At 44.5% G+C, this 25,160-nt stretch overlaps 1 protein-coding gene across 1 annotated transcript; it reads right to left on the reverse strand.

The window, feature by feature from the left end:
• Positions 1 to 1,030: 1,030 nt before the first annotated feature.
• On the reverse strand, positions 1,031 to 20,892 carry LOC139537894 (chondroitin sulfate proteoglycan 4-like). The gene is made up of 17 exons (XM_071339781.1): positions 20,667 to 20,892; positions 19,052 to 19,215; positions 16,024 to 16,273; positions 15,505 to 15,933; positions 13,924 to 15,232; positions 12,694 to 13,789; positions 12,321 to 12,578; positions 11,914 to 12,153; positions 11,377 to 11,630; positions 10,816 to 11,038; positions 10,485 to 10,661; positions 7,088 to 7,286; positions 6,714 to 6,845; positions 5,130 to 5,305; positions 4,770 to 4,953; positions 4,050 to 4,543; positions 1,031 to 3,869 (listed from the first exon to the last, which is right to left on the reverse strand). The coding sequence occupies exons 1-17, from the start codon at positions 20,749 to 20,751 to the stop codon at positions 2,220 to 2,222; spliced, it is 7,320 nt and encodes a 2,439-aa protein (XP_071195882.1). The 5' UTR covers positions 20,752 to 20,892; the 3' UTR covers positions 1,031 to 2,219.
• Between the last annotated feature and the right edge of the window lie 4,268 nt (positions 20,893 to 25,160).

The raw sequence follows: 25,160 nt of genomic DNA on the forward strand, positions 1-25,160 counted from the left end.
ATTAGACACTACCAGCACCATGCTTGAGTATTCCTATGAGGTTCTTACTGTGGAATGCAGTGTTTGGTTTTCGGCAGACATAATGTGACCCATCTCGTCCAAAAAGTTGACTAACGTTTGCCAAAAAGCACCTGGAAGCACCCGGATGACTCTTGGAAGACTCTTGGAAGAATGTTCTATGGACAGATGAGTCTAAAGTATAGCTTTTGGACGACATGGGTCCCATTATGCCTGCCAAAAACCAAAAGCTGCATTCCACAGTAAGAACCTCATACCAACGGTCAAGCATGGTGGTGGTAATGTGATGGTTTGGGGATGCTTTGCTGCCTCAGGACCTGGATGACTTGCCTTAATAGAAGGCACCATAAATTCTGATCTGTATCAGAGACTTCTACAGGAGAATGTCAGACCATCCGTCTGTGAGCTGAAGCTGAAGCGCAGCTGGATCATGTAGCAAGACAATGACCCAAAACACACAATCAAATATACATGAAAATTGCTTAAAAAGCTTTGGAATGGCCTAGTCAAAGTCCAGACCTAATCCCAATTGAGATGTTGTGGCAGGACTTGAAAAAAGCAGTTCATGCTTGAAAACCCACAAATGTCACTGAGTTAAATCAGTTCTGCATGGAAGAGTGGACCAAAATTGTGAGAGACTGATCAACAACTACAGGAAGCGTTTGGTTGGAGCCACTGCAGCTAAAAGTGGCACAACCAGTTATTGAGTGGAAGGGGGCAATTACTTTTCACACATGGTCAATGGGTGTTGCATAACTTTGTTTATGAAATAAATTAAATAAGTATGTCACTGTTGTGTTATTTGTTCATTCAGGTTCCCTTTATCTAATATTAGGTTTTGGTTGAAGAACACTCCGTATCAAAAAATATGCAAAAGTAGAGACAATCAGAAAGGGAGGAAATACGTTTTCACAGCCCTGTACACAACCTATATATAACACAAATATTTTATTTGAATAATACAGATATGTGTTTACTGCAGGCTGCAGCAAAGATGAGCACACTGGTGTAGTATGTGTTCTCATTATAGCTCATCTTTATTACCATAGATATATTTGACTGCATACGGTATTTATTTACATGTATAGTACTTTGTATTCAGACATTTAAAACACTGATTGGGGTTTGGCATGCCCGAAGCACAGGCATGATGAAGTTATCATTTGGTTACAAAAAGACTGGATGAAGACAAGCATTATTTACAAACAAAGAGAGTGTGTCAAGTCTTTTTATAGAAATAGTGGGCTGCATATTTACTAGCCAATAGAAACACTGAATCAGGCATGACATGCGTGATGAACAGGCGTGTTTAAGTTATCATATGGTTATAAAATACTGGATAATGACTGAAGACATGCATTTCAGTATAATTATTTACAACAAAAAAGTGTGTTAGTCAAGTATTTGGTCTATTGTGCCTAACCAGACTAGAAGACATTGTGACCATTACAACATCATGGCTGACTGACTGCATTCAAACTAAAGGCACTTCCTTGAAAACAGATCTAATGTAGTCTCAGTTCCTGTTTCAAGCTACAAGCAGATGTGTATATACAGTACATGTGCATCTATTAATGGCTCTTGCTATATCTATTCCTTTGGTCATTCTAACCACTGACAAGTTGAATTGCTATGTTAGTCAGATTAATGTAAACTTCATAGTGTAACCGCAAACTGAAACATACATCTTTTATAAAACAGGAAGCATAAATACTGTAATAGAATTATCAACTACTCTAAAAAATAAAATAAAAACAGTTTACTGGCCTGAAAAAAAACGGACAGGTTTTTGAAGCCATTGTGAAAAGTTATAATGAAACATCTTGGCGCAAAACTAATTGGTCAAATAACGTATAAAATATAAAATCCCAATAAAACCAAAGTAAAATAGGAAGCTGCCACAAATAAAACATTGTAACAGGGTGAATTGTAGAACCAATTAAGAACTTTCTATATAAGGACCCAAAATCAAGTTCACAATGAAACCAGCAAACAGCACCAACATTGGAATGCAAACATCAGTAGTCAATAGTTACAGTATATTGGGTGCAAGGTTAAACCAAGTCTCTGTGTTTCAGGGTATGTATGGGTTCAATCAGACGTAGTACTGGTTGTCTCTCAGAGTAGGTGTGGGGCTACTCAATAGTATAAAGTTTAGTTAGTATCTCTGTTTCAATGCAGGGGTATGAGCTGTGGATCAATTACACCCAGTACTGGTTGTCTCTCAGAGTGGGCTCGGGGTGTTGACAGTGCTGGGCCTGTACCATATCAGGAACAGCATCTACTGCCCAGAGCAGCAGACAAGGGTCACGTGGAGCCAGCGTTCCCCTACGCAGCACATTGAGGACCGGAGTACTGGGGCAACTATTAGGGCCCAGCAGCGGAGTCACCACCACTGAGGGGACCGCAATGCTCCTCTCCGGTCTGCCCAGGTAGGGGCTCCCTTCTGGGCCTCCATCTCCGGCTGCAGCCGCCAGCTCCTGGATGAGCCCTCTGGATAAGGCCCTCTTCTCCCTGCGGTGGCGCAGCACCAGGATCAGGACCACCAGGATGACGATGAGCAGCAGGCAGGCCAGGAAGGGCAGGATGAGCAGCAGGGGGTCGGAGGCCGGCCGGGGCAGGGACTCTCCCCGAACTGGGGTGATTCTGTGGGGGCCGTGGATGTTGTGTTTCCCATGGGTGTTTCCAGGGACGGTGGGGATCATGGGGTGACCTCCGCGGGTCTGGTTCCCCCAGTGGTGACGGGCTTTGAACTGCTTCTGTAGGGTCTTGTTGTGGGTCTTGTGGTTTGTGGTGTGAGGGTGGGTAGCAGAGTGGATTGTAGTCCCTCTGCCGCCTGTGGTTCGATTGCGCCCAGGTGACCTGGTCGTGTGGTTCAAACTCTCTTCGTATGGCACGATGGTGAATAAAAACTCTCCTACAGCCGGCTGAACATTATCCGCCCTCAGAAGGAATGAAAAGGAGTCATTGAGCATGGACACATGGATCTCTGTTGTGTTGTGGTCGGCGGTCCCTAATTGGGACAGTAAAGATGTTGATTGATCGGCGATGTTGTTGCTGTGTCTTTGTTGTGCCAGGGTCTCCTGTAAGGCCACCCTGCCCTGCACCACGTCCCGGAAGGTAAACGACTCCACCGAGTGATTGGCGCCGTCCGATAGGTCAAAGGTTACCTTGACCAGCTTGCCGTGTTTGGGCGGGGACAGGATGTGAAAGACAGGGTCGCTGCCGCTGAGTGTGGCAAGGTCTGTGGCGTCCAGATAGACCTTCCTCAGTTTCACGGCAATGCCACTGGGGATCAGGACGCGCTCGCTGAAATGGATGAGCGGTCGGACCGTGACATTGACAGTCTGAGCGGTCATGTTGCTCTCCGGTGTCGAGACTGTGAACTCAAAGCTGTCCGAGGAGGAGGTGAGGTCCGTCATGTGATAGGACAGTCTGCATGAGTGAAGGTCCTCTTGGTTAAACTCACTGACTGGCAGGTCGGACATGAGGAGACTGCCGTGGTGTGGTGGTGTGGTCACTCTATAGTGAATCGTCACACTGTGTCTCCCATTGGTCTCTGCAGCCAGGTGTTCTGTTGTCAATGTAGCGGTTGTCTGACCCTGCACCAGCCTCAATCCTGTGTTGTTCACCATGGAGACGGTTGCTGCGGTGACCTCCAGGTTGAAGAGCTTGTACAGCGGCCGGTGGAACCCGTCAGTCACACTGAAGTAGAACACCCCTGAAGAGGGTTTTCCGTCCTGGACGAAGTGGACTCTGCCATGGTTGATGTCTGCCTGGGAGAAGGCAGACACTGTCTCATTCAGCTGTTCTCCTAGAGACAGGAAGCCATTGTTGGGTTTGCTGATCACCTAAATCAAATCAAATAAAACATCCATGCATTTCACAGACGTGTCTCAACAACTCACAGAAAAAAGTAAGGAGGGAAAACAGAATTACTGTAAAAATGACAACAACAAGTAAGGTGTAAACGATAAGGGGTTGTGAGCCCTGTAAAGGTGAAGGACAGTAAAAGATGACATGAAGAAGACCTTGTAATGGATCTCTTCTGGAGGGGTGTCCAGGTCTTCCACCAGGAGGTTCTCAGGGCTGATGACCACCGTGTCCCCCTGCACCAGACTCAGACTGGGGGCCTTGGTCCGGAGCAGGGGCGGCTGGTCATTGACAGGGGTCACTGTGAGGTCAAACGACTCTGTTACTATCAGGCTGGGCTCTGAGGGTCTCTGGGGAGGCTGGCCCTTACGGTTCAGCCAAACCTCAAAGGTGAAGAAGTCCTGGGTCGTCTCGGAGTCGTCGTGCTGGTATGTGATTCCAAACTTATCCAGGATGAACTGGGAGAAGTTGGGTTTGGCGCTGGTCAGGTTGCGTTCTCCCACTGTGATTATGCCGTGCTGGGGTAGAGAGGTGACGTGGTACCAGACCTCATAGGAACGTCGCTGGGGTTCCAACAGCTTGCCCAGCAGGTTAGAGGAATCCAGCTGCATCTTGTCAATCACCACTCTGCTACCTTCAGTCACAATAGCACCTGGTAACAGAGAAGAACAACATACAATCATAAACAAACAGCTTTTATTGAACATTCATCAATATCAGGATTGTCATTGCAAATAAGAATAAATTCAAACGTTTAACTTGAGGTTTTGGACCAGTGATGGTATTCTGCAGGGTAGGTTAGCTGGGCATACTACAGTCAAGAGTCCAGTAGAGCCTTCGTCTGTCTGTCTAACAGCAACACAGACTAACTGACTCACCAGTGTTAGCAGTGAGGATGGTGTTGCGCTCTGCAGGAGCATGCTCATAGGAGATATGGATGCTGAAGACTTGAGGTTGCAGAGAGACAGGGGACGAAGACACTGTGAAAGTGAAGGAGTCTGTAGTCATCCATCCCAACGATTCAGGATGGGTTTGGTCATAACTAATCAAACCCTCATTCACCTAAAATAACAAGACAACAGAGAAACGAGAAAGATAGGGATATTTTAACTTCAAAATCCAAGTTATTGTTGCAAAGACACTCTTAAAATGTGTCTTGTAAAGAAAACATAACTGTGCCAAACATAAATAAAACTGTGTCTCTATTGACTTTACCGTAAGAAGTGATATTGCATTACCATGTCTTGTGTGAAGGAGGAGATCTCTGCAGTAGAGTTGTCTGTCTGTTTTCTGAGCAGTCTCCCCAGGTTTGGAGGACTGGTAACATTGTAAAGGATGGAGTGGTTCCCTCCCATGTCACCGTTGTCATTGGTAACCACCAGAAGGTTATTCTGAGAGATGGTATTCACAGAGCCTGCAGAGAAAAAACAGGATCGTGTTTAGTAGGGATAAAACGACATGAGTGACATGTTGTACAAACGTCTTGTCTGTTGTCTGTTGTAATAAAAGATTGACATGTTGTAGACTACAAACTTCTGTTGTAACTACAAGTTGTAACTATGAAAGACATGATCGGCAGGTTGTACAAACTTCATTGTCTGTTGTAACTACAAGGACATTGCAGTATTACAAACATAACCAGGACAGAGACAGGCAGTCTAAGTAGCTATTTCATGTTTTTTTCCGGTGGGTGTTACATGCAGCTCTCTAGACAACATTATCTTGGAAGATACCGTACTGGTAGCATGGTCTCAAGGGCGATTGAATCACCTTTCTGTATAATGTAAGACTATGCCACCTCCGTTATCCTATGATCTTGATAAACCAGGCCTCTGGCCAGGAGGCATAATGGCTGGTAAGTTAAGTATGATTAAGTTACTTAGCAACCTACCACATAACCAGCTGGTAAAAGCTGGCAGCTGGCACCATGATCATCTGATTCAGTACAGGCTGGCAGCTGGCACCATGACCATCTGATTCAGTACAGGCTGGCAGCTGGCACCATGACCATCTGATTCAGTACAGGCTGGCAGCTGGCACCATGACCATCTGATTCAGTACAGGCTGGCAGCTGGCACCATGATCATCTGATTCAGTACAGGCTGAGAATGACTTTATACTGCAGCAGAAAGACTAGGGGTTTACTAGCCAGTTCCAGATCTGTTTGTGCTGCCTTGACAACTCCTATGGTCATTCTCATGTGAAACACCAAAAGGGTTGGTAAGACAGCACAGACAGATCTGGGACCAGGCTAGACAATGAGGCTAATGCAGGTGGCGGCGGCGGCGGCGGTGGTGGTGGTTATAGGTTTTATATATTCACTTTGTGAACTGTACCAAGATTTTCCTCTTTAGGACAATACACTTTATTCTTATTATGGTGTAGGGGGGGGGGGGGGGGCTATAGTTATATTTCCTGTTACGTTACCTGGGAACAGCATAACTGGTTAATGTTCTACATATCTAGTTACTGTTAACTGGGAACACTGTGAGGGCTTAGTTCAAAGTCTATATACACTGAGTATACCAAACATTAGGAACACCTTCCTAATATTGAGTGGCATCCCCTCCCCCCTTTTGCCCTCAGCCTCAATTCGTCAGAGCGTAGACTCTACAAGGTGTCGAAAGCGTTGCACAGGAATGCTGGCCCATGTTGACTCTAATGCTTCCCACAGTTGTGTCAAGTTGGCTGGATGTTCTTTGGATGGTGGACCATTTTTTATGCACATAGGAAACTTTTGAGTGTGAAAAACCCAGCAGTGTTGCTGATTTGGACCGGTGTTCTTAATGTTTTGTATACTCAGTGTATCTAGTTACTGTTACCTGGGAACACTGTGAGGGCGTGGTTCCGCTCCAGGCTGAGGACCAGGGAGCGTGCCGTGGTGCTGAAGATCTGTCGGGGGGCAAAGTTCACCCCATCATTGACCTGGAAGTGGAAACCTCCCGACAAGGCACCTGCAAGGAACAAAAGTCTGTCTTAATGCTTCTGGTCGTTGGATATACTACTGTACATATGTCTGTGGTTATAACCCTTATAATCCCCCAGAACTGGGATATGACTTGTATGTCTAACTTGCATGTCGTATATTGTCCACTTTGTTGGCATTTTGTTGGCACCCTTCAGTGCTACTAACCTACTATTCTGTAAGAGCAGCTACCTCCTATTGATATCTACTATCCAGTATTCATAGTCTCACCACTGTGGACAAACACCAGCTGTCCGTGGAGGGTGTGTGTCTGGGTGAAGTTGAGGATGTGTCTGGAGGGGGCGCTCTTCAGGGCCAGGTGACCGTTACTAGGCGGGGTCACGATGAACTCTAGGTCCTCCGGTGGAGAGTCACTGTCCTCAGCACTCAGGTCATCTACACTGATCTCTGTGGCTGAGTTCACCCACACCTGTAAAGGGGACATGTAGAGAAGAGGACAGTTACAGGTAGAGAAGACGACAAGCAAAACAAGCAGAAAGAAACAGATTGAGAAATGAAAAGATTTCTGTCAAACATGGAAATTCTATGAATATTCTACCATCGTATTGTACCGCAACCTACAGCAGTGGTTCCCAACCTTTATTGGTTACTGTACCACCAAGGTCATACCAAGGATATTTTTGCTATTTGATTTTGAATTTTAAGACCCCTTGAAGAATAAAAATAATAATAATAATTTGATGAAATATTTGTACCCCAAAAATCTAAAGGATGTTTGTTCTGAAATGTCTGTCTTATATCTGAGATATAAGAAAGATCAGGAAACATTTGTATATATTTCTTTTTTTACATGTATTTAACCCCTTATTTTTGGCACTAAACAGTCTCCATATATACAGTACCAGTCAAAAGTTTGGACACACCTACGTACTCATTCAAGGGTTTTTCTTTTTTTTACTATTTTCTACATTGTAGAATAATAGTGAGACATCAAAACTATGAAATAACACATATGGAATCATGTAGTAACCAAAAAAGTGTTCAACAAATCTAAATATATTTGAGATTTGAGATTCTTCAAAGTAGCCACCCTTTGCCTTGATGACAGCTTTGAACACTCTTGGCATTTTCTCAACCAGCTTCATGAGGTAGTCACCTGGAATGCATTTATATTAACAGGTGTGCCTTGTTAAAAGTTAATTTGTGGAATTTCTTTCCTTCTTAATGCGTTTAAGCCAATCAGTTGTGTCGTGACAAAGTAGGGGTGGTATACAGAAGATAGCCCTATTTGGTAAAAGACCAAGTCCATATTCTGACAAGAACAGCTCAAATAAGCAAAGAGAAATGACAGTCCATCATTACTTTAAGACATGAAGGTAAGTCAGTCTGGAAAATGTCAATAACTTTGAAAGTTTCTCAAGTGCAGTCACAAAAACCATCAAGAAAGGAAGACCCAGAGTTACCTCTGCTGCAGAGGATAAGTTCATTAGAGTTACCAGCCTCAGAAATTGCAGCCCAAATAAATGTTTTACAGAGTTTAAGTACCGGACACATCTCAACATCAACTGTTCAGAGGAGACAACGTGAATCAGGCCTTCATGGTCGAATTGCTGCAAAGAAACCACTACTAAAGGACACCAATAAGAAGAAGAGCCTTGCATGGGCCAAGAAACACGAGCAATGGGCATTTGACTGGTGGAAATCTGTCCTTTGGTCTGATGAGTCCAAATTGGAGATTTTAGGTTCCAACTGCTGTGTCTTTGTGAGACGCAGAGTAGGTGAACGGATGATCTCCGCATGTGTGGTTCCCACCGTGAAGCATGGAGGAGGATGTGTGATGGTGTGGGGGTCCTTTGCTGGTGACATTGTCTGTGATTTATTTAGAATTCAAGGCACACTTAACCAGCATGGCTTCCACAGCATTCTGCAGTGATACGCCATCCCATCTGGTTTATGCTTAGTGTGACTATCATTTGTTTTTCAACAGGACAATGACCCAACACACCTCCAGGCTGTGTAAGGGCTATTTGACCAAGAAGGAGAGTGATGGAGAGCTGCATCAGATGACCTGGCCTCCACAATCACCTAACCTCAACCCAATTGAGATGAGTTAGACCGCAGAGTGAAGGAAAAGCAGCCAACAAGTCCTCAGCATATGTGGGAACTCCTTCAAGACTGTTGGAAAAGCATTCCTCATGAAGCTGGTTGAGAGAATGCCAAGAGTGTGCAAAGCTGTCATCAAGGCAAAGGGTGGCTACTTTGAAGAACCTCAAATATAAAATATATTTTGATTTGTTTAACACCTTTTTGGTTACTACATGATTCCATATGTGTTAATTATAAATTATTCTACAATGTAGAAAATAGTAAAAATAAAGAAAAACCCTTGAATGAGTAGGTGTGTCCAAACTTTTGACTGGTACTGTACTTCCATAAATCTTTTCGACTGGTACCGGGGACCTTCAGACAAGTCTTGTGAGGCCTGTACACATAATAGAGCAAAACATGTACGTGTTCGTGAGAGTCTCACCTTTCCACAGACGGGTCATATTTGTGTGTAGCCCCAACTGTTCGGAAGCTACCGACAGAAGTTGGCAGTCGGCTGTACCGACTTCAGACGAGTCCCAAGACGCTTGTGTGGGTCGTAGAGCAAAACATGATAGTTTCTAGGCCAAACCGTTCGGACGCTACAGACGATTTTGTGAGATGACCGATTTTCTGGATGTGTCATGGTCTGATAAACACCGCTCTAGCTCTCTCACCTTTCACTGCAGATGCGGAAGTGGATCTAATGCAAAAAAAACATACATCTCTAGCATAAATTGACAGATTTTTATGGGGATTTTTATATTACGCTATTTAGATTTCCACGAGGACATCGACCTTAGGGGGTTTAAGTACCCCCTCATGTGCATTATAGCAGTAGGCCTATGGTCTCATGAGTCTTCTCAAGTACCCCCTGTGGATAGGCCAAGTACCCCTAATTGGGAACCACTGACCTACAGTATGTCATGACGGTTGGTTGGTGTCTGATCCCACCACTGAGAGTGATGTCCTGGTGGACAGATTAAGGTACTTCAAAAACACCAGAAGAGGAAATCCGTGCACTCTTGACTGAATGTTCAAAATACCAGATTCTTAACTTGTAACCAAAAAAATGTATTGTCTTGGAACAATGCTACACTCTTATATTTGAAGTCACAAGGGTGTAAATGTTACAATGTGGCTCATACACTTGAACAACAAAATAACTCAATTGGACTCAAATCCAGCAACAACAGAAACATCTCAAGGTCAAGAGGGACAGCTGATAGTATGTCAGGAATTCCAACTATTTGATAAGTTGGGGCAAACTCTCAACTCTAAGCCTTTGCTAAATTATTTTTCATGACAGAGGTTCAAATGTAAAGGAAGTTGCCAAACAACCAGTGACACAGTTTCCTGACCACTCCCAAAATAGAGCCAATTACATAATTTTCTTATAAACCCTGTTCGTCAAAATCATGATGCTAAAACACACTGACTTAATTTAGGAGGAGCATACTAGCATAGGTCAATCCCAAATTCCTCACACTTTTTTTGCCAGTTTCTCAAGTTCCTTCCATCTCTGTTATTTCACATATCTGTTACTACAGTATTATTGTGTTATATACACACAAAAACTCACCCTTAGAATCCTGTTGGCTGTGATGACTGGGGCCTCATCGTTGACAGGCGTGACATGGACGAACACCATGCAGGGCTGGCTGTGCTTTCTGGTGTCTGTGTCGTTGGCGATAATGGTGAAGTTATCTGACAGTGTATCACTTCCATCGTGGACATAATAAATATGCCCTGAATCCACCTGAAATCACAGAAATGACCCAGAGGTTAGGAAATCTATCTGTCCAGTATAATTCCATCTGCCCAGTATAGACACTCTTTTTAAAATCCTACTGGTAGAAGATGTTCCACCTGAAGAAGATAAAAACATAGATGACCTTGGACCTTTTACTAACCTGTTTGCGTGTGAAGAAAGGAATAGAGAGTCCAGGAATGCGTGCATGTTCAATATGACCATGGCTTGGCGGCTCAGATACATGGTAGAAGAAGTCAACCTGAGAGAAGTGTCTGTTGGTGACCTGTAGGACCTCCTTGGTCAGGGCCGTGGATGACCCTTCTTCCAAGGTCACGTTGAAGACATTGAGAGGGATGTGGATTGGGATGATGTCCACGGAGACCCTGATAGAATAGAATAGAATGAGATGCTTATTGTCCATTTGGTTAGAACGGAAACTAATCTGCCTTTTACCCCAACACACACACACACACACACACACACACACACACACACACACACACACGCACACACACACACACACACACACACATCGAGGCACATTGTCAGCCGCGGTGCATGGTGCCTGGATGGAGAGTAATTCACATTTTTGGCTTGAACAGGCAACCTCCCCGCTTCTGGTCTGCCTGACATCTACCTACCTGATGTCATGAACCTCTGGTCAGCCTGTCATCTACCTTCCTGGTGTCATGAACTTCTGGTCAGCCTATCATCTACTTACCTGATGTCATGGACCACTGTGATGCCGTTGGAGGCGTCCAGAAGGAAGGAGTCGTGGGTCTGGTCTGAATCCACCTGGAGGTACTGGATGTGTCCCATGTTGACATCCTCCTGGGAGAAGGAGTGGATGGTCTCCTCTCTGCTACCCTGGTAGGGATTGTCCTCTCCCTGGGTGGACCTACGGAGGAACCCGTGGGATGGAGCCGTCTTCACCTTGTACACTATCTCAGAGGGGAGGCTGTCCTTATGGGTCACCTGAAAACAGAGGTGAGATGAAAGATGTGACATGACATCAAATTAGACTATTTGGTGGTATTTGAGAAGTATGGTGTTTTACAAGACAAAAAAGTAACGTATAAATGTGTCTATGTTTGTAAATTCATTCTCGTATTATTCCTAAGGATAACACTTGTGTAACACCCCAGTTAAGGTAATGGGATCTGTTCTTGTGTCCCTTATAACTAAAACTTGTGATGATATCCCATGGTTCTTAACAGAAAAACTGCTTGTGATAGGGAACTTCAATGTAGTATCTCACCTCCAGGTCTCCTCTGTTGATCTTGACAGACTTGCCCTCCTCCACCACTACAATGTGGTTGTAGAGTACAGTGGGGGGCTGCTGGTGGCTCTCCAGGTACACTCTCACCCCAACGCTGGCGTCCAGACGCACCTCTTTAACGCTCACCGTGAAGTTGAAGGAGTCAGCCAGGTTCATGCTGTCATCATGGCGATACTGCACGCTGCCCATCTTCAGATCATTCTGAGTGAAACGATCCACCTTCAAATTGAATTGAATCAATTGAAATGAATTATACTAAACTGGTCTGCCTTTGAATTGAATTGAACTTTTATTGATGCCCTAGGTCAAATTAAACAAACAACATCACAACACACAACATGCACATTACAAACAATACAACGCTGGTGCAATTTCAATTATTTTACCTTAACGTTGTTGTGGAACAGATGCCCGTGTCTCGGCGGGAGGAAGACCTGGTAGACCACCTCCTCATCGTCTCGGACATCCAGGTTTGTAAACACACTGAAGTTGGCCGAACCCAAGATGGCCACATGGCCTTTCTGGACCAGCAGGCCTGTGTTGTTCTCCACCTGGATGTAGGGGTCCTGGGCGATGACCTCCAACAGTGTGGATGTGTAGTGTTTCCCATCTGACACGAATAGGACGAAGCGTCCAAAGCTGACCTATGGAGTGAAATCTTTAATATTCGTAAGTGTAACAAAGCAATCATTTAAACGGTGTGTGTGTATGTGTGTATTTTATGTGTAATAAAAGTTACTGATTTCACACCATACTGACCCCCCTGTGGATGAACAGCACCCTCCTCTGCTGCAGGTCCTCCTGGCTGAACTGGTACAGCTTGTGGCCTGTGTCGTTTACTAGGACCAGGTCGCCCATGGGGATTCCCCGTCTAGTGTAGACCAGCTGACTGTCATCAAAGTCTGAGTCAGCATCGTGGTAGCGCAGGTCGTCTAACGTCAGCAGCCTCTGCCTGCCCCTGGCCACGTGGAAAACTTTGTCAACAACGCGGACCGGTTTCTCGTCATTGACAAGGGAAATCGAGATGTTGAAGATGTCGTCAATGGTGTGAGTGTTTTCTTTTTTGGAGTGTGTACGTTTGTGATTGTGTGCTTTGGTGTGTTTGGCGATGGTGGTGTGGAACGTGAATGCGTCTTCCGTGGTTTCACTGCCGTCGTGCACGTACATGATGCGGTCCTCTACGATGTCCTGATTGGTGAAAGCCGTGATGTTATCGTTAATAGACGTAGAATTAGAGAGATTGATCCGCTTTAACTTGCCATGTTTAGGACTGCTGGTGAGTGTATAAAGGGCTGCTTTGACCCCGACTGTTTCAGCAAACAGCAAATCCTTGGTGATTACCTTGCTTTCTCCTTCCAGGATGGATAGTCCTTTGTTTGTTTGGATCAGGCTATGAACATCTGCCTTGATGTTGATTCTGAAGTCGTAACCCCCTGAATGTGCGTGTTTGGAGACCACCTGGAAACGAAACGAGTCCCTTGTGTCCTCATGAGGCCTACCTGTAACCTCATATTTCACCATGTGGTCAGATATATTCTTCTGGCTAAATGTTGAGTTTTTCATTAAGACTTTGTCTTTGAACACGAGCTGTCCTTTCTTTGGCAGGGATAGCATTCTGAAGTGAAGTTCACTGTCATGGAGCTTCATGCCCTTGGAGACAACACGGAGCTCCTCGTTGCTAAGGACTTTCCTCATACCGCTGACCTCCATCTTACTCCTGGTGACCTTGAAGTGGATCCACCGCACCGTGATGTGGAAAACCAGTTCATCAGTCACTGCTGAGCCCACACTGACCCTGCATTTGAACTGATCTGTGATATTGCCTGTCCTGATCTCCCGGAAGGTGTTGAGGTACCTGAATAGAATCGAAAATAAAATATTTATTGTCCATTAAATTATTTAATAAAATGTAAATATTTCCTTCAACTTGTGGTGTTAAAACAATGGACAATTGCACACAAACAAAGATCAAACAACACAGCTAGGTACCTGATGCGCTCTTTCTCCAGAAGCTTCTGTGAGAAGACAAAGGTGGGCTTCCACTCTCCGCTGGAGTGCAGCCGCTGCAGCTCGCCATATCGCGGTGTCTCCACCACGTCATAGCGGATGTCAAAGCCCTGCTTCACAATGTTTACCTGCATAGCCAGGTGCTGGCTGCTGATGACAGCAGCCCCACCCTGGTCCACCTCCACCCCTGTGTTGTTGGCCACCTTGTGCTCAAGCTGGACAGCCATGATCCTTAGTACTACTGTGTTGCTCACCTTGTCCCCATCACTGACCCTCACAGCCATCCGGGAGTTCTTCACCAGCCCTCCCGTGTGCACATAGCTGACCTTCCCCTCCTCCAGGTCGGGTTGGGAGAAGGTGGTGATGGCTGTCCCTGGGTGGTCCTGGTTCTCCAGTAAGCCTGCTTCAGCATTATGGTTCCCCAGTACGGTGAACACTAGGTCTGTGGAGTTGCTGTCCAGGTCGGTGGCTCTGAGAACATCCGTGTTAAGGTGGCGTTTGGAGTTCTCCAGGAGGATGAAGAGACTTCCCTCAGGGAGGCTGAGCTCGGGAGAGTCATTGACACGAGTGACGCTGATGTTGAAGCGGTGTAGTTTGTTTCCCTTGAGGTAAAAGGGGATCTCCTTCTTGCTGTTGGTAAAGACAGAGAACATGAAGAAGTCTTGAGGGTCTTCTGAGCCTCCATGGACGTAGATCACTCTACCGTGCCACAGGTCCAGCATGCTGAAGGTCCAATCCTCGTCTTGGTCTGAATGATCCACATCAAGCCTCAGCTGGCCATGCACAGGCTGCTCTTCAATACGGAACATAATCTGAGACTGACGGATTCCAAGCTTCCGGAACTCTAGGTTCACCTTGATGTGCTTAGATTCTAACAGAGCCCTCCCACCTTCTGGAACCACTAAGTCTTTCAGAACCAGAAAGTTCTGACCCGGCTTCTTCCTGTTCCTGTCTGATCCATGATGGTGGACTAGTGGCAAGGTGACAGAGAGGACAGCCGTGGGGCTCACGGTGGTGATTGCTTCTGGAAGCTTCTCTAATTCACAGCCGACGGATATGTCTTTGGTGACTACAGCGTGGGGAAGCCCCATCCTCTGCGCATTGACCCGGATGTCTCTCAGACAGCCTTTGAAGGATCCTCCACCGGCCAGCCGCTTCCCATTGAAAGACAGCAGGCCGGCCTTCCTGGCTTCTAAACGTGATCTGTCATCCACACCACCCATGTAGAGAGGGCCTCGGAGCTGCAGGGACTTGGAATGAGCCCCTAGGCTGTGGTTGACTATCTCCTCACCTAGAAAGATACAATTCATTGGTATCACTTTATTTGAATAGTCTCAAATATATGCTTTTTAGATGTTCAGTAGATGTTCAACAAACTGTCAACAACATTCCAACTACAGTACTGTAACTATTCAGTAACCCTAACCCTAGCCCTAATTTGACAACTCAAAAGATAAAATTCCGGTCACACAAGTGGATACACGGAATTTAAAATCAACAATGACAACACAAAATAAAGGTTTACTACTTGTTTCCATCGTGGTCCGTACAGGTCGTCTTTACCTACAGTCAGCTGCAGGCTGTGAGGAAGCAAGTGTAGTTTCACCCGGTGCCATTTCTGGTTGTTGACGTACGTGAGGGAGTGCAGCTCCGTCCTAGTCCCGCCGTTACCAACGACAACCACCAAAGTCCCCTCTTGGATCTCCATGGCGATAAAGTCACTCTGGTGGGCAGAGCTGTACAGGACGATCCCCTCTTCGGAGGAGGTGTGTACCTCACACTCCAACACCCCCTCCTGAGGGACGTCCCACGGGGGCAGGGACATGTACGCCCTGGAACTGAAGAAGCTGATGGGGTCGTCTTCGCCTGCAGAAAACTGAGAACTGCAGCCCAGAGACACCTCATGGACACTCTTATATCCCGAGTAGGGCCGCAGGCTGGACAGCAAGTTGTGCTGGTTGAAGAGCACCTCGTCCACACAGCCGCGGAAGCCTAGGAGGAGGAGGAGGAGCAGGAGGAAGAGAAGAATACTTTATAGTCATTGATTATAACTTAAATCTAATATTTTTCTTCTAACCCAACCTGTGGCATCGTCACTATGGCGGTAGGGTTTGTCCAGGCCAACCGTCCCACCAACGAACAACCCATCGTGGACACTGAGGTCCAGGTCTGGCCCGGGGATCCTGACGCTGGTGTGAGAATGGCGGTCCACCGTCAGAGTGACGTTGTGCTGGTCGTGTTGGAGCTCCACAGAGTGCCAGGCCAAGTCGTTCAGATGAACCCCCTTCTCAGAGCGGAGGGTACGCTCACCTGATCCCAAATCCAACTGAACCTGAGAGAAAGAAAGAATGATAAAGGAGAGATGAAGGAAAGATGGAGGGGTTAATGAGAGATGAAGGAGGGATAAAGGAGGGATAAAGGCGAGATGAAGGAGGGATATAGGAGAGATGAAGGAGGGATATAGGAGAGATGAAGGAGAGATGAAGGAGGGATGAAGGAGAGATGAAGGTGGGATAAAGGAGAGATGAAGGAGAGATGAAGGAGAGGTTAATGAGAGATGAAGGAGGGATAAAGGAGAGATGAAGGAGGGATAAAGGCGAGATGAAGGAGAGATATAGGAGAGATGAAGGAGGGATGAAGGAGAGATGAAGGTGGGATAAAGGAGAGATGAAGGAGCGATGAAGGAGGGATAAAGGAGAGATGAAGGAGAGATCAAGGAGAGATGAAGGAAAGATAAAAGAGAGATGAAGGTATCAATAAATGTTTTTCAATTGAAACATTAACAAAAGACTAATTGGTGGTTATTTTGTAAGATAACATTACAGATTTGTTACAAAAATCATCAAACAACAGAAGGGTTCAGGACAGTAGCACATCAAGGTTGTTCTCCTCAGCATATTTCTGTCTGACATAGCATAAGTAGAGGTCATTCACAAGCAGAATGCCAGGTTGAATCCATTCCACCACATTTATAGCCACTCATCAACTATAACCTTCCATGCTGCAGCAGATACTAACATTTAACCGACTGTGGTCTCTTCCAGAAAGATTCATGAATGAACTTGTCAGGGACTGTGGTAAATCCTTAAACTCACGGTGGTCTTTTTTTCTATGAAAGCAATAAGAACATAGCCATCCTCTGGGTTTAACCTTTGGCCATTCTGAGGATAATAACTGCCTATATACACTACATGTGGACACCTGCTCGTCAAACATTTAATTCCAAAATCATGGGCATTAATATGGAGTTGGTCTCCCCTTTGCTGCTATAAAAGCTTCCACTCTTCTGGGAAGACTTTCCACTAGATGTTGGAACATTGTTGCGGTCACTTGCTTCCATTCAGCCACAAGAGCATTAGTGAGGTCAGGCACTGATGTTGGGCCTGGCTTGCAGTCGGCACTCCAATTCATCCCAAAGGTGTCTGATGGTGTTGAGGTCAGGGCTCTGTGCAGGCCAGTCAAGTTATTCCACACTGATCCCTTCACTGGAACTAAGGGGCCTAGCCCAAACCATCAAAAACAGCTCCAGACCCTTATTCCTCCTCCACCAAACTTTACAGTTGGCACTATGCATTCGGGCAGGTAGTGTTTTCCTGGCATCCGCCAAACCCAGATTCGTCTGTCGGACTGCCAGATGGTGAAGTATGATTCACTCTAGATAACACGTTTCCACTGCTCCAGAGTCCAATGGCGACGAGCTTTAAACCACTCCAGCCGACGCTTGGCATTACACATGATGATTTTATAAGCTGTTCGGCTATGGAAACCCATTTCATGAAGCTCCCAACGAACAGTTCTTATGCTGACGTTGCTTCCAGAGGCAATTTGGAACTCGGTAGTGATTGTTGCAACCGATGACAGGCGATTTTAAGCGCGGTGCGCTTCAGCACTCGGTGGTCCTGTTCTGTGAGCTTGTGTGGCCTACCACTTCGCGGGTGAGCCGTTGTTGCTCCTAGACGCTTTCACTTCACAATAACAGCACTTACAGTTGACTGGGGAAGCTCTAGCAGGTCAGAAATGCTATGACGGTGCCACGTTGAAAGTTACTGAGGTCTTCAGTAAGGCAATTCTATTTCCAATGTTTGTCTATGAAGATTGCATGACTTGGTGCTCGGTTTTATACACCTGTCAACAACGGGTGTGGCTGAAATAGCCATTTGAAGGGGTGTCAACAATCTGTAATCTAGAGAAATGATTGTCGTGGCTTGTCTGTGCTCCAAAGTAGAAGTGCTAAGTACTGAGTTATATGTAATCACAGTGGTCAGAACTGATGTTGTCGGAGTCATCTCTACAGTGACAGTATTTTACAAATATTTTGGGGGGTATTTTACCCCAACGGGCTCGGGAGAGGCGAAGGTGGAGTCATGCGTACTCCGAAACATGACCTGCCTAACCGCACTCCTTAACACTCTTAGAAATCAGCGTTCCAAAAGGGTTCTTCAGCTGTCCCCTTTTAGGTTCCAGATAAAACCCTTTTAGGGAAAGGGATACCTAGTCATTTACACAACTGAATGCATTCAACCGAAATGTGTCTTCCACGTTTAACCCAACCCCTCTGAATCAGAGATTTACGGGGGTTGCCTTAATCGAAGTCATCGGCGCATGGGGAGCAGTTGTTGTTGGGGGTTAACTGCCTTGCTCAAGGGCAGAACGGCAGACGTTCCCGCTAGGCTACCTGTAGAACCCTCTCTGGAAAGGGTTCTACACAGAACCCAAAAGGGTTCTACCAGGAACCTTTCAGGTTCTAGATAGCACTTTGTTTTTCGAAGAGTGTAGTGCGTAGGGTGAGCATTTTTTTTATTTAACTTTCATTTAACTAGGCAAGTCAGTTAAGAACAAATTCTTATTTACAATGACGGCCTACACCGGCCAAACCAGGACAACGCTGGGCCAATTGTGCGCCGCTCTATGGGATTCCCATTCACAGCTGGTTGTGATACAGCCTGGATTCAAACCAGGGCATCACTGCAGCCACTCGGGAGCATTGCTTTGATCCTATGAAGTAATATGCAAGTCTGAGCTAAAGCATGTCTGTTTGTCTGTAAGGCGTGTTCTCACCTGCAATCTCTGAGCTACAGCATGTCTGTTTATCTGTAAGGTGTGTTCTCACCTGCAGGCGACCAGAGTGCAGCTCTAGCAGGAGGAAGTCTGTCTCCCCGGCAGCCATGAAAAGTAGTCCACTGTGACTTGAGGTGCGGAAGCGCACATGGAGCGCCGTTCGGCTGGATAACTCCACAGTCCTCAGCTGGACATATCCATCCCCGTAGAATGAGGCTGTGTAGAAACAGCAGATTGAAAAATCATTCTATATGATGTCATCAGATTTAGGAATAATAAGATTTGGTTCGGCTAGACGCTAATCCTGTCACGGCCTGTTGCTGTTTTCTGCAGGGTTTATTTCCATACACTGAAGATAAATTCTGTATGAGCAGTTCTGTATCATAGTTGGTTGCACCCCACCCATTCTATCCCAGTAGTGCCAAAGGGCAGCCTATTTTTCATGCTGCAAAACAACGCATTAGGCCTCATCTTCCTCGCTACTTTTCTTTTTAGAGAACCCAACAACAAGTAGTGTAGATATTCAGCATTTGTTAACTTGCATAAAACACTATAGTAACTTTGTCCCTGTTGGTTTTTCCCTTTCTTAAAGCACATGTGAATGCTAACAACAATCATTTAGCCTATTGAGGCAGCAAAATTAGGTCTTCTTTGGCAGCATCCCATTTAACTTATTGATTTCGCTGCTACAGGGACTAAGTGCCCGCTATTATTGCAAAGTGTCTGTGACCTTTACTGCCTGTATCTGAATTCAATTCATGTAAACTCTCATGCCCTGAGCATTGTTCTAACTGGAAAACTAGGCAGATTGTGAGATTGTGCTGGACATCATTCAGATTCAGAATATCTGGAGCAGTGGCCCAATTGATGGAAGAACCAAAATACCCATGTTGTCTACTACGTCAGGACTGCCGATCTTTCAGTAGTTAGTTGCGTCATTGGCAGAATCACAGTTGACATCTCACAAAGCAACCCATTATCATTGAATAGACTAGGCCTATTTGGGGAAACACTATATCGGATAGTTCCAACTCACTTACACTATAAACCTAAATCTGGTCAGCCATGGAAAAAGCATCAGATGGTAGAACCATAGCGATACAATGTAATATTATATTTAATTATGTGGTTATAAGAATGTAATAAAACTGTAATGCTAGTTTATATATATATTCGCAAATAGCTATAGAAAAAGACATACTTGCAGGAGACTTCTGCTCCAAATACATAATAGCAGCCTATGTTATCGTGTCACTGGCAGTGTCCTCTTACGAGGTCTTATCGCGTTTATAGATCCTTAACTAATTGGATTAATATTAATCTGCCTGCTATAACACTGCATCACTTTGAATTATAAATCTGCCACCTTCTTCTGTTCTTATAACGACAACATAACAATAATGCTTCATGCAATGTATTATTATAATCGAACAAATAAATGTGATTTTATCTAAACGTCAAAATCCCTGAATGCAATTCAATCTGCCAATAAAAAAAAATCACATATACAGTAGACTAGTTGGCCTAGATTGCACAATACAAATGAGTCAACAGTTAAATAGATAGATGCAAATTATATTATCATACCATAATGTATCATTCTCATGAAAAATTCAAGAGGACGTTTTCATATGGACAAAGAATTACACAGGTTTTCTGTACTTTACCTCCCAACACTTGTCCGCTGGAGAGAAACATAAGAAGAAGCTTGATGAGAAACAACTCGTTTAATAACATTAGGAAGGTCTCCATAGTTTACTCTTTCATTACTTTCCGTTAAGAGAGAAATCTGGGACCTTTTTAAATGCCATTGTTTTTACTGGCGGTACTACCATTCACCACCCTCATTCCCAACTTTGAGTGTAAAGTCCAGTGTGCAGGGTCGTCCTTAATTACCACAGTCACAAAGTTACAAACCCCGCCTATTTCTTCAATGTATGATTTTAAAATGTGATTTTAAACCTAACCTTAACCACACTGCTAACCTTATGCCTAACCCTAACCCTAACCTAAAACCAAAAAAAGCAACAGAAAAAATCGTGAATTTTTACGATATAGACAGTTTTGACTTTGTGACCGTGGTAACTAGTGAAAACCAGTTTCCAGTGTACCTGTGCATCCATCACGATATCACGCAAAATAACGTCAGAGGAGGGACGTGAACTATAGCCCCGCCCTGTCAGTTCGCCTATTGGTAAATGTAGGCCCGCAGCTATGATACATCGACATATTTTTACCAAATAAACCTATAAATCTAACCTTTTCTCCAAATACAATTATTCTTAGAAAACGAATTTGAAAAATGTGCACTTCAAACACATTGTTCGTTTACCTACATATTACATGTGTTGACTTATTCATTTATGCTTTGTAATGAAAGGCTCCCTTGTAAAAAGAGACTTGGTCTCAACAGGACTCTCCACTGCTTTAATAAAGATTAAAGAAATACATTTGTTCATTACTAGGGTAGCCTAGTGGTTATAGTGTTGGGCTAGTAACTGAAAGGTTGTAAGTTCAAATCCCCAAGCTGACAAAGTACAAATTTGTCATTCTGCCCCTGGACAAGGCAGTTAACCCACTTTTCCTAGGCTGTCATTGAAAATAAGAATTTGTTCTTAACTGACTTGCCTAGGTAAAATAAATATACTGTATATTGTACAAGAAGTTTCTTTGGCCTCTCTCAAACATGAGTATTATTAAGCAGTAATGCATTCAGTCCTCTTTCCATGATAGACTGACCAGGTGAATCCAGTTGAAAGCTATCATCCATTATTGTTGTCACCTGTTAAATCCACTTCAACCAGTGTAGGTGAAGGGGAGGAGACATGTTAAAGAAGTATTGTAAAGCCTTGAGACGGATTGTGTATGTGTGCCATTCAGAGAGTGAATGGGAAAGACAAAAGATTTAAGTGCTTTTGAAATGGAGTATTGTAGGTGCCAGTTGCACCGGGTTGAGTGTGTCTAGAACTGCAACGGTGATGGGTTTTTCACACTCAACAGTTTCCAATGTGTATCAAGAATGGTCCACCACCCAAAGGACATCCAGCCAACACAACTGTGGGAAGCATTGGAGTCAACATGGGCCAGCATCCCTGTGGAACACTTTCGACACCTTGTAATCCATGCCCTGACCAACTGAGACTGTTCTGAGGGCAAAATATTAAGAAGGTGTTCTTAATGTTTTGTATACTCCATGTAGTTCAAGGAACATTCTCAAAACTCTGACATTTCCACTTATGGCCATCAGAGAGTGCTATTCAATCCCTAACTCCATGGCCGTGCATGGTCTTAAGGGAGACATTCTGTTACGTACCCGTACACCCTAATTCAATCATACAAAGTTTTGGATAAGAATTTGGTTCTGTAATATCCAATATCTAGTCCTCTTCAGCAGTGAGGAACACTTTGGATTTTAAAATGACGGCAGGTGTTTTATATTTAGAAAATCCTTCAGAGAAATACGGACATTATATTTAGATGTTCCCTATTAGTAATGATTACTGAATAACCTTTTGAGATCTGCGAAGCAACAATAGATCTTTGAAGAAAATATAAATAATCAGTTAATCCCATATGATCTCTTATAGAGACTTAGATACACATGTTTATATCATAATATGCTTATGAAACAGAGTGTCATTTTAACTTGTCGTGACCCAAATCAAATAAAAAAATCCAAAACAAGCAGCAGAGAGAGAGAGAGAGAGAGAGAGAGAGAGAGAGAGAGAGAGAACAGCAAAAACAGGTCACTGCACAGGAGTTTAGACCAACGCCACCGTTGACTGATTCAGTTAACATGAATGTCTGTGATTGTTCAAACTGAGCACAGCAACACTGGCCTCAGCTGTATCCTTTGATAGAGAGAGAGCCCAGTGTCTGACAGTTACAGACCATGTGGCCATTCCACGGTTAGTTCTTTTGCTGTGGCACGAGAGAGGGAACCGCTGGTAAAGTTGAAAATAAACATGGAGATTTATGCAGTTATGTAATTTGGCTGGTTGAGAGCTGTAATGTGACAGCAAGAATGAAAGGATTTCCATTGAAATAGATAAAGATATACTGTATTGAGAAGGATGTAGTCAAGTGGCTTTATGAAAAGGGAAAGTTAACCTACACATTGACCTGAACTAAAACTCTGATACACAGCAATAGCTCTATTCGTGGGTGTGTGAAGGGATGAATGATCGTTAAAACTGTAACAGCCGGGACTAAAGCCTCTCCAGATCAATGCAATACAAATGTCCATGTACATATGGGTTGTATACAGTATAAGGGCCTAGCAGAGACTATTTGTGGCTGATCGCGTAGGCTAGCGGATTGTTGCATAAGACACCCCTGGCTGCTCCGCTGAGCTAAGGCCAGAAGTAATAGCTACTGTACCACAGAATCAATCAGTCTGGGGGTTTTCCACATGCAGACAGGCCCCATTCTAGAGATACCACAAATAATGTGTGATGGCATGAGAGGCCTTTAAACATGTAGGATCACACAACTCTGGAGGAGCAAGGGAAAACAAAATGATTAAAAACAGATCAAAGTTGTTTAAGATGACCTATCTTTCTGTCTCTATAGACCGTCGGGACTGTGCTTTGTTGCAATGCAATGTTTGCATTCTTGTAATGCTTGAGGTCTTCTGTTTAAATTGTTTAGGATGACCAATCTATTTGTCTGTACTTTATGGAATGCTTGAGTTCTTCTGTTTAAATTGTTTAGGATGACCAATCTATTTGTCTGTACTTTATGGAATGCTTGAGTTCTTCTGTTTAAATTGTTTAGGATGACCAATCTATTTGTCTGTACTTTATGGAATGCTTGAGTTCTTCTGTTTAAATTGTTTAGGATGACCAATCTATTTGTCTGTACTTTATGGAATGCTTGAGTTCTTCTGTTTAAATTGTTTAGGATGACCAATCTATTTGTCTGTACTTTATGGAATGCTTGAGTTCTTCTGTTTAAATTGTTTAGGATGACCAATCTATTTGTCTGTACTTTATGGAATGCTTGAGTTCTTCTGTTTAAATTGTTTAGGATGACCAATCTATTTGTCTGTACTTTATGGAATGCTTGAGTTCTTCTGTTTAAATTGTTTAGGATGACCAATCTATTTGTCTGTACTTTATGGAATGCTTGAGTTCTTATGCTGTAAGAGCTTCCCGTGGAGATCTGGAAACTCTCAATGGTAACAGAGAGCCGAGAAGCCCCACTTGAAGATTCCAGATTCCGGGTGCTCAGTGGAATTCTTTTGACATTTGATCTCCCCCTCTCTCGGATACCCTCCTCCCTGCATGCTGTGTGAGACCAGCTGACACCTTTTATAGAGGGTGACTAGAGGTCTCTAGTGAGTGGTTAGCTCTCTCTAGTCTAACTAACTTAAATTGTGTTTGTTATGGGTCTGAGTCACAACCACTTTGTCTTGAGCACACTAGAATGAAGAGTTGGAGGTGGAAGGGGATGGAGAGGGGGGTGCTGCTGTGAATGGATGAGCCAAGCTGATTCTCTCCTGGTTGTGTGCTGTCTATCTCTAGTCCAGATCACTCAAATTCATGGCGCTGTTTAAAGCCCTGCCTGTCTGCCTGACTACTTTGCCCTGCCTGTCTGGCTGCCTGTCTGCCTGCCTGCCTTTGTGTTTTACTGCCTGGCTGCCTGTTTGCCTGCCTGTATGTTTTACTGCCTGGCTGCCTGTTTGCCTTCCTGTCTGTTTTACTGCCTGGCTGCCTGTCTGCCTTTCTGTCTACCTGCTCTGACTGCTCTGCCTTCCTGACTGCATCTCTGGAGCAGGTTGAGTTAGTGTGTTGAGTTAGTGTGGACCTCTGATCAGTAGGGATTAGTAATCAAAGCCCCCAAGGCCCAATTCTGACTCTCTCCATGCGTGTCTCTGGCAGAGAGGTGCTTCTCAACCCCCTTAGACGGGACAGTCCGTGGCAGATTAGTCTAATCTCAGTGGTGTCCATAGTGTGAACCTTATGTGATGCAGACAGAGAGGGAGGGAGGGAGAGAGGGCCAGCCCTTTGTGGTTTATTGAGAAAACAATTTGTGTCCCAAACTAGTTGTGTCGCAAATGACACCCTATTCCCTATATAGTGCACTCTATTCCCTATATAGTGCACCCTATTCCCTATATAGTACAGCCTATTCCATACAACCTATTCCCTACATAGTGC

This window comes from Salvelinus alpinus, chromosome 1 (genome assembly GCF_045679555.1).
Source record: "Salvelinus alpinus chromosome 1, SLU_Salpinus.1, whole genome shotgun sequence".
NCBI classification, from domain to species: domain Eukaryota; kingdom Metazoa; phylum Chordata; class Actinopteri; order Salmoniformes; family Salmonidae; genus Salvelinus; species Salvelinus alpinus.